General features: G+C 35.7%; 1 protein-coding gene across 1 annotated transcript in view; it reads left to right on the forward strand.

Annotated features, from left to right (window-relative positions):
• LOC104716498 (beta-galactosidase 3) overlaps positions 7,144-10,295 on the forward strand; it is a 5,336-nt gene continuing 2,184 nt past the window's right edge. Inside the window, exons 1-13 of the mRNA XM_010433880.2 lie at positions 7,144-7,555; positions 7,718-7,813; positions 7,895-8,007; positions 8,125-8,191; positions 8,307-8,399; positions 8,495-8,638; positions 8,763-8,851; positions 8,952-9,057; positions 9,173-9,260; positions 9,354-9,472; positions 9,575-9,739; positions 9,838-10,016; positions 10,107-10,216. Of these exons, the coding sequence (XP_010432182.1) occupies positions 7,370-7,555; positions 7,718-7,813; positions 7,895-8,007; positions 8,125-8,191; positions 8,307-8,399; positions 8,495-8,638; positions 8,763-8,851; positions 8,952-9,057; positions 9,173-9,260; positions 9,354-9,472; positions 9,575-9,739; positions 9,838-10,016; positions 10,107-10,216 (1,555 nt within the window). The 5' untranslated portion in view covers positions 7,144-7,369. The remainder of the gene's footprint in view (positions 7,556-7,717; positions 7,814-7,894; positions 8,008-8,124; positions 8,192-8,306; positions 8,400-8,494; positions 8,639-8,762; positions 8,852-8,951; positions 9,058-9,172; positions 9,261-9,353; positions 9,473-9,574; positions 9,740-9,837; positions 10,017-10,106; positions 10,217-10,295) is intronic.

Genomic DNA, 10,295 nt, shown 5'->3' on the forward strand with positions numbered 1-10,295 from the left:
CATCAACGGTACTAATTACTATACGTAAGTTACCCTTAATTAATGGTGGGGAAAGAACGCCTGATAAAGTGTTTAGTCTGAGCTCTAAAGCTATGATGGGCCAATATATTTGACCTTAAGCCCACGCTTAGCTCATATACGGGCCCATGGTTTCCCACGTTTCATATCTAACCAATTTTCACTCTTGAGCTTATGATGGATCGAGATAAAAAATAAGATTCCAAAACATATGCTACATTAAAAAGAAATTACAGTCAGGAAACTCGCACCCGTAACTAAGCATCTATGTGTGAAAACTTGAAATGATAAGTGATAACTGAAATATTACTAATTTACTAAACGTCTACAACCTTGTAAATTTTATATATAAACAAGTTCGATTACGATATATATAAGTATCTTGATAGTGTTGAGAGGAGTAGTCGCAGGTGAGGAAAAGATTCCGACGCAATAGAACAGAGACAACAGTCTGCATTTTGAATATGACCCCAGGACGCGAGTCTCTCCCGTGTGGGGAGCCTATCAAGGTGAGTCACCCAGAAGTGGAAGGCGTGTTTAGGAACCGCCCCTTTGAACCAAACAGAGGTTGCCCAGGATTTCTCTACAGCACGAGGTCTCAAGACTTCCCAAGTCTTTGGAGTAGAGAACTGGTGGGAGTGATCATTCCCTGTGCACCAAACGAAAGAATCTTCTGGGAGAGCAGAGGTAGGCACAGGAAAAGCGTTGATAATGTGGAGAATGTCCGAATCTTGTTGGTGCCTTGTCAAGGGGAGTTTCCAACCTGCGTCATCAAAGGCGTCTGCAACTTTTGCGTTTAGAGGTATCCGCAGGGTTCTAGAACCAATGTCGCCAAGCTTTGTGATTAATGACCCTTTTCTTGTCCAGTTGTCCTGCCAAAAGAAGGTTTTTAGTCCATTACCTACTTCACTCCTGATGAAATGTTGTGCTAGCGGTCAGAGGTGGAGGAGCATGCGCCAAGTCCAAGCGTCGCTCGAAGATGCATTGACATCCCAGAAAGAGATGTTCCTAATATGATGGTGGTGATGCCAATTTGCCCAAAGAGAACCATTCTGCTCGAAAAGGATCCAGATAAGTCTTAGAGAGAGGGTTTTGTTCCATTCAGATAGGCTCCTGAAACCAAGACCCCCTTCATCTTTAGGCAGACACATAGTTTCTCAAGAAACCTTTACACCTTTGCCCTCATCAATGTTACTAGACCATAGGAATCTTGAACACAGACTTTCTATTTTCTTTAAGCAACCTTTAGGTAGTATGAAGGTGGACATCTAAAAAGTTATGGCTACATAGATGACCGTAGTAATGAGCTGAACACGGCCTGCGAAAGATAGAGATTTCACAGACCAATACCTGAACCTCTTAGGGATTTTCTCCAGGAGTGGCTCATATTCAGCAATACGGAGTTTTCTTGACATTAGCGGTAGACCCAAATAATGGATAGGTAAGGAGCCAATAGGGAAACCATAGGCTGCGATTGTTGAGGTCTCTATCGGGTCTAATCCCACATGAAAGAGTTGACTCTTGTCCTTGTTTACCTTCAAACCAGACCAGGATGCAAAGTCGTCTAATGTTTCACAGCATCTGGCACCAGCGTAACAATGTTCTACACAACTCCCAGAGGCTAAATCCACAAATAGTCTTCAAGTCTGTTGACCGTGAAATTCACAACATCATCACTGCTAGAAGACTTCGCAAGCGTTGGCATAATCTAATGCTTCTTTGGATCCGTTAACTCACCCACTTCTTTGTATCCCTTATAGTAGCTTTGTTTTATTTTTTTTTGCCTTGGCTACTCTTCCTTAGGTTCCTGTATGTAAAAACCTAACCTCTTCATTTTTAATAATATTTACATGTTTAGCAAAAAAAAAAAAGTATCTCGATAGTGGGCTGTCGACCAGAAAAGTGATTATCAATGAGAATGTTTAAACTTTTTTATATCAATGAGAATGATTAAACATATAACTGCATTTCTTAAACTAAGTGATTATGGTGATTGGTGAACATTAGTGTCTATATATCCACAGCAGATAATAAATAGTATATCTTTGTAAGTATATTATAATATAAGGTTATTATTGCTACGTGCTTATATCTGTCTCTTTGTGTGGTCAATTCGACCATCGGTCTCGATGACTATGTTCAATGGCATGGTCCGCCCGTATCATGTTTTTTTTTGTTAGACCAAACAACAAATGCTAGAGATAAGGTTAAATAATTATGTAATGTTTGATTACGGACCATTTGAGAGAAATAAACAATATAATGGCTTACGATACTAAATTAAATATGAAATTTTGCTCTTTAATAATGACTCCACTAAGGTCATAAACATAAATCTCGTTAATGACCGTTATTATATTCATTTCATGTAAAGACTTTGTCTAACAAAGATGAACCAATTTATAGATGTTATCATAACAATCATTAATTGTGTTTTATTTTGCTGAAGGGATGTTTTGTGCGTAGCATTGATGCACTATATGATTTATTTTGATACTTAAACCTTTGATTAAGTATTTTATGCTTTCAAGTTTCAACCAAGCAATAAAAATCCTATATATATATTTCATATAGAATTATTTTACTAGTTCAAGATATGTAGTTCAACTAGGTATAATCATCATATGATTAATCTGTAGGATCGTTTATGTAAATATTTCTGCATCCTCAGATTTGAGTGGTACTGTCATGAAACCATCAACACTTAAATGTAATGTTTTTCCTTGAAACATAAATGAGTCCTTTGATGTGGGGATCTATACTATCTATGATTGACTCAACTCAAACATGTGAAGTACTAGATGATGGATTCTTATTTATGAAGCAAGGTGTGGTAACTGGTAAAACTGTAAATTTATTCGCCTTGGACAAAAAAAAAATCTCCATCAAGTATACATATCAGTTTCCTTATATTGCATGTACTAACAAGTGGTCCATAAATATTGTTGAAATGGTATTAATAACTTATATCTAATACATTTAATGCAAGATCGAAAGATTTTATTCAGTCGACAATTTCGTTATAAAAGTTTAGATTTCAATCAACAACAACGGTTAACCAAAACTAATCATTTGATGAGATGATGAGCTCAACGGTAAGCTTATAAACCAAAGGAAAGAATTTTTTTTTTTTTAAAGTAGATCCTTTGATAACGGCAATTAGAATTTGTGATTTACAACATGTCTCATATGGTAAGCAATAATTATGTTTATAAATCATGATTGTAAACTCCTGTACTTCCATAATGTTGTAAAGGGCTGAATTTGCTCGTTTAAAGGTTTTTTTCTTTAATGAAAAGAGTTGGGAAAAAGAAACAAAAAAAATTGTCTAAAGCAGAAAAAAAAAGAGGGTTAAAAAGTTAAATAAAGAGAACATGAAAAGAATCGCTATGAAGAGTCAAAAAGGCGCTAGAGTTAACTAACAACTAGCGTGGCGTCAAATCAAGTCTCATGATCCGACCGAGGTTCCTCTTTTACCGAGTGGTTAAAACAAGTTACAGTTACAGCAGCCGTGAATCCAATTCTGTCTGATTACGTCCAGACGCGTGGGTGCGTGACGTTAAGGTCGCACCTTAAAAGAGGGGTTTTTTTTTTTTTTTTTTTTCCTGATGTGTTATATGATCCATTCTTTAATTTTTTTGAAAAATTGTAATAATCACTAACCGTTTTCTTTGTTAATTTGTCTCTTGAGTTATAAACAAAATTAGATTTATCAACGCGATAAAACTGTAAGTATATTGTATAGAATATTAGGTTTAGGACATTGTTAACATGTTCTTTATTATCTTTTCAATGTAGTCAGGTGCATGTTACATAGGATAAAACTAAAACATAGATTATGAATTTTGCTTAATAACATTCGAATCTAAAACGCATGTAAATCTTGATTTTCATAATGGATATATTTTAAAACGCAAGAGAGAGAGAGTGTAGCTGATGTCTTCGGATACTTAAAATATATTCTAATTAGGATGTCTACAGACTAATTACTAGCTGTGATATCATACGTACAGACAAATTGTGTTTATCTGTAGATAGTAGTAATAAGTTGATGGAGTTTGGTAGAATTTTCCATATCTAAGAAAAACCGATGCTTCAGGATATACGGAATATAGATCTAGCGTTACACATAGGTCGATATATAGAACAAGAATTAGCTTTATTTGTATTGGGAACAAGCGAAGAATCGAAACTCCGACAGACGTAATCTCAATTAGCTGAGAGGCGTGTGAGAATAGCCTTTTGCTTCGAATAAATTATGCACTCCCATAATGCAAAAACAAACAAAAATATATAAATAGAATAAGAAAATTAACAACTCAGCGTAATAACGGAGTCCGATTAACAGAGTGAGGAATCATGTGGCTCTCGAGAGTTCTACGCCAATGAGGATCAAATAAAAGGGACGGAAGTAAATGACGGTGTTGGATGTGCGTGGTTAAGATAAGGACAAACTCACACGAGACACGTGCACCGAAGCTCTTTTCCCACGCGCCGAAGAGTTTCGTCTTTGTTCACACAGAACCAAGATGGCTGGTAACGAAGGTAGGACCTTGAAGCACCAACCTCCGACGGCTAGACGAACCGACAATTGCGTTTACATGAAAATTACTGAATTGATTATTGATCAGACTATAGTCGTTATTTAGAATTAGCAAAAGTTTTACAAAAGGGTGGTGAGATATTTTAGTTTCTTTACCAATAACGATTGGTGATGTCAAAAGAAAAAGAGAGAAAAACTTGTTTACCAAAAAAAAAAGAGATATAGAAGACAACTCTTATCACCATAGGAAAATGTTTCTTTTTTCGTTTTATATGAATGGAAGGAAGTTTTAAACAATTTCCAAAAACGTTAATGAATTAATCTTAGAGAACTTTTTTTACCTTTGACAAAAAAGAGTAGAGTCGGTGAAACTTTGGTGGAATCTAGTTGGTGTTATCTCTAACTAAAATTCAACCACCATTAGCATAAAAACAGGGCAAAATCAATCCACATAATACGTGTAAAAAAGTATTTATTAGACTCCAAATGTGAAGCAAGGAATAGTGGCCTTGTCATATAGTTTTAGGTAACGCGTAATGCGACTGCGTGCCGGTCTGCCCTCATTTTTTTTTTTTTTTTTGTATATGCTCTTCTTTTCCGTTTTCTCTCTGCACTTCACGTCGTCGAAGCCTTATTAGGGTTTAACCTCTCCCTTTTCTTATAGACTTATATTACTGTTAAACATCACATGTGGACACCGAGACCTGGAAATCTTGACAATCAGCTTTAGCCTTTATTCAATAACTAATGTAAATACATTAATTAGTTAACTAGCTTTATAATGAGACTTTGTTTTGATCACTTATAATTAGGTCCACAATAGATTCGTACAAACTATTAATTAAAATTCTCTTAGTTATTTGGCTATTGTCCCATCGTATAAATATCAAGGATGATATTTCGAGGGAAAGTTTACATATTGGTATGTCGTTTGGACATGATTAAATTTGAATAAATTACACTACAAGTCTACTATAACTATCACTACAATTTGTTAAAACCCTTTTGAATGCATTACGAAAATATATCCAAAGTATGTCTATATGATATTCTCAAAAATTATATATACGAAATTAATATTTATGAAACAAATAGAAGAAACATTTTGGTTGTTCAACAAACGAATTCGAGAAAACACGATGTTTCAACAACAAAATTGGAAGTTTCCGACAATTAAAAAAGCTGATTGATATCATCCAATCGCATCTGATTGCAAAATCTGACCAGAACTCGAAAACTAAAATAATAAAATTTGGGAATAATAATAAAAAAGAAGAAGATAGCTTAAGTGAGAGTTGAAGTGTCGGACCGTCCGTACCGGGAGAGTTCTAAAGAACACACTTCTCTTTTTCTTTTTCCTTCGACAATTCCAACTGTTGACAGTTATATTTATAAGTTCCATAAATACCCCTAGTCAAAATGTGAAATCACGAGTCAAACCCATCAAGGCAGACTACTCTCGGTGTCGGTGGGTGAATACTAGCGTATCATTATTTAGGGTAAAACTGGAATTTCAACTGTCTGAACAAAATAGTGCTTTCACATGTATTGTGTAGGACTGATTTTTTTATTTATTTATAATTATTACTATTTGTTACTGTCTTCCGGCTAATCCCTTGATTAAGGAAGCATACTCTTAATTAAATCTCTACTGGGCTGATGAATTTGAACTTTCATCAGATCCAAGAACCTAACCAGTCTTCAAAGAAACTTACAATAAAAGATGTAAAAAATATACAGCACAAGCAAATCTAGAAGGTTCATAACGTACCAAACGCTGCTTAACCAGTTGGAGATCTTCGGTGGGGTTTTTAATGTATGTTTTTTTTATAAGTTTCGTTGAGCACTTATTATGGTAATTCATTTTTACTTTTGTTTTTCTCATCCATCAATAAATATTTTCATATACACACTCAAATTCGGAAAACGATTAACCCGAAGATGATAGATATAAATCACTAGGCCAAAGAAAACAACAAAAATAAAAGTTCGGAATAATGCGAATTTGGTGAATATAATAGTATGGTAAAAGCCTATCTAAATGACAGGTATACTGTGATTTGGAGTTTGGAAGTGGAAGACACATGTACGATGTGAATCCATTTCCGACGACTATCCCAAAAGACTCCTCCACTTCACTAATAAAATCAATGTTCTTCACACGTACTCTGATTTTTAATTTTCTTCATATCACACTAAATTTCAACATCTCTCTCTACTAATGAATATTCTTATACTATATCAAACCCAAAACAATAATATTCACACATACCATCTTTACATTAAGGTCGTGAGTAGTGACGCAGTAGGTATAATAAAATCAATCAACCAAACAAAAATATCAAAAAAAGAAACTGAAGAAAAATTGTAGCGTGATTAGCTGCTTTAACTCAATCAACGTGCTTCTCTTTTGCCTTTTTTTCTCCTCCTAAAAATATCATTAATCAACTCACTTTTTTCTTTATATCTTCCCGTTTTTTTTGTTTTATTAATTTATTTCCGTTATAACATTAATACTATAATATATCTAGAAAAAAAAAAATTAAATAAAAAATGTGTAAAAATTGGTGGGAAAGCGTCGGTAGCTCACGGCCACGCAGTGATGATGCGAGTAGACACTTGTGAAGTGCAATAAAAACCCCTTCTTCTTCCTCTCTTTCTCCTTCGTCTTCTTCCTCCTCTCTCTCTCCTTATTAAAACCCTTTCTTTCTTCTTCACTGAGAGCGACAACACAGACCCAGAAGAAGAAGCTTCCTCCTTGTACTCCTCCTCCTCCTCCCTCTTCTTGCTGTAGTCTGTGAAGGGTAAATGTGGGGAATGGGGAGTGGAGATTCAGTTTCTCGAATGATTCTATGGTTATGCTTAGGGTTTTTGATTCTAGTTGTTGGATTTGTGCAATGCGGAGTTACTTATGACCGTAAAGCACTTTTAATTAATGGGCAGAGACGAATCCTCTTCTCTGGCTCCATACATTACCCTCGCAGCACTCCTGATGTAAGATTCAACTTAAAGCCCTTTACTTTTTTGAGGGTTTATCAAAGAAAAAAAACCCTAACTTTGTTTCTTTCTTTGTTCTGTTTTTTTAACAATTAGTTTTTTTTTTTATTTTTTTATTTTTATTTTTTTTCTGGTGGTGTTGTTGTTGTTGTTTTATAGATGTGGGAAGGTTTGATTCAGAAGGCGAAAGATGGAGGTGTTGATGTGATTGAGACTTACGTTTTCTGGAACCTCCATGAGCCTTCTCCTGGAAAAGTACAAACTTTTTCTTACTCTTTCTTCTTCAATTATGTTTCTCTTTTCTTTGAATATTGATGGTTCCTTTCTTCCTCTCAGTACGATTTTGAAGGGAGGAATGATTTGGTGAGATTCGTGAAGACGATACACAAAGCTGGTTTATATGCTCATCTTCGAATCGGACCTTATGTTTGCGCCGAGTGGAATTTTGGGTAAAATTACTATAAAGTTCCTTTCTTGCCTCTAGATTTGACTACATATGTGTGTATGTTTACAGTTACTGTTTATGGTCACTAAAGTTTTTGTTTTTTTACTTGGCAAATGAGCAGAGGATTCCCTGTTTGGCTCAAGTATGTTCCTGGAATCAGCTTTAGAACAGATAACGAGCCTTTCAAGGTCTGTTTTGAGTTTCCATTATCCAATATTTCCCATCTCATAGCATTTACTTGATTAGAGTCTCTATAGATAGACTTGTTTTCAGATATTAATGTTGTTGAGATGATTTTTGCAGAGAGCTATGCAAGGATTTACAGAGAGAATAGTTGAGCTGATGAAGAGTGAAAACTTGTTTGAGTCTCAGGGTGGTCCCATTATCCTTTCTCAGGTAAAAACTTTAACCGAACAGGCTAATACTCTGATTAATGATCATGCAGAGTTATGTGTGAGTTAATAGAAAGGGGTCTTTTTATTTCACTGTAGATTGAAAACGAGTATGGAAGACAAGGGCAGTTATTGGGCGCTGAAGGTCACAACTACATGACTTGGGCAGCTAAAATGGCTATAGCAACTGAGACTGGTGTCCCGTGGGTTATGTGCAAAGAAGACGATGCCCCTGACCCTGTGGTGAGTTTCTTGATTGCATAAGCTTTGTAATAAGTTAGTAAGTATTAGTTAGTTAATTGGTCTGGAGCTGGTGAATGTCTTTGACTTTGAAGAATGAACTCAAACTTATTGGTTTTGATAACAGATAAACACATGCAACGGTTTCTACTGTGATTCGTTTGCTCCGAACAAGCCATACAAGCCTTTGATATGGACAGAGGCATGGAGTGGCTGGTACAGATTCTCATTTGATTTCACTTTATATGTGTACATGGAGTTATCATCTGCAAATCGGTAACCTTTTTTACCCTGTAAATTGGAAATGCATTATCAGGTTCACTGAGTTCGGTGGGCCAATGCACCGTAGACCAGTTCAGGATCTGGCGTTTGCCGTTGCACGTTTCATACAAAAAGGAGGATCTTTTGTTAACTACTACATGGTATGTATACTTTAGCAACTTGGTTAATCATCTAGCACCTAACACTTTAAGATTTGGTTATCATCAACATCGAGCATATTAAAATGGAAGATTCATTGTCATTTCTTGGGAACAGTATCACGGAGGAACTAACTTCGGAAGAACAGCCGGAGGTCCCTTTGTCACCACCAGCTATGATTATGATGCTCCGATTGATGAATATGGTAAGGGCAGGAAACAAACAAAAGTTCGTACACATTAAGGGAAAATAAGGCCTTCCTTATGTACTAATTGAGTGGTTGTTTAATGCTAAATAGGTTTAATCAGACAACCTAAATATGGTCATCTAAAGGAGCTCCACAGAGCTATCAAGATGTGTGAAAAAGCTCTGGTTTCAGCTGATCCTGTTGAAACATCATTAGGAAACAAGCAACAGGTAATAATGCATTTATCATGATAGGTTCGTTTTGGTTAAGTTGTAGAATTTTTCTGTAGTTTTACTAACTTGTGTCCCTCTTTTTTTACTTTATTTTCCCAGGCTCATGTATACTCTTCAGAATCAGGAGATTGTTCAGCTTTCCTTGCAAACTATGATACAGAGTCGGCAGCAAGAGTGTTGTTTAACAACGTTCATTATAACTTACCTCCTTGGTCAATCAGTATTCTTCCTGACTGTAGAAATGCAGTCTTCAATACTGCAAAGGTAAGTTTATATGATTGTTCTGAAACTGGGAATTGTGGTTCCTCAGATTGTGTTTGTGATTTTTCTGAAAATTGTGCATATCTCTTCTTTGATTGCAGGTTGGAGTTCAAACATCACAGATGGAAATGTTGCCGACAAACACAAAGAATTTCCAGTGGCAGAGTTATTTGGAAGATCTTTCTTCTCTAGATGACAGCTCTACATTCACTACTCATGGACTCTTGGAACAGATAAATGTCACGCGGGACACAAGCGATTATCTTTGGTACATGACCAGGTAAAAAAAAACCATATGCTATCTCATTAGATGTAAACTTTCCATAGCTTCAATGTGATTCTCTAACAAATATCTGGAATTTGTATGCAGTGTTGATATCAAAGAAACTGAATCATTTTTGCATGGAGGAGAGCTACCAACTCTCATTATTCAATCTACAGGCCACGCCGTGCATATATTTGTCAATGGACAGCTCTCGGGTATGGTTCTTCCAATAGTTTGGCCCATTAACTTCCCATAGAGAGTTTCTGATATGCAAACTTATATATATATATATAT

This window comes from Camelina sativa, chromosome 10 (genome assembly GCF_000633955.1).
Source record: "Camelina sativa cultivar DH55 chromosome 10, Cs, whole genome shotgun sequence".
Classification (NCBI taxonomy): domain Eukaryota; kingdom Viridiplantae; phylum Streptophyta; class Magnoliopsida; order Brassicales; family Brassicaceae; genus Camelina; species Camelina sativa.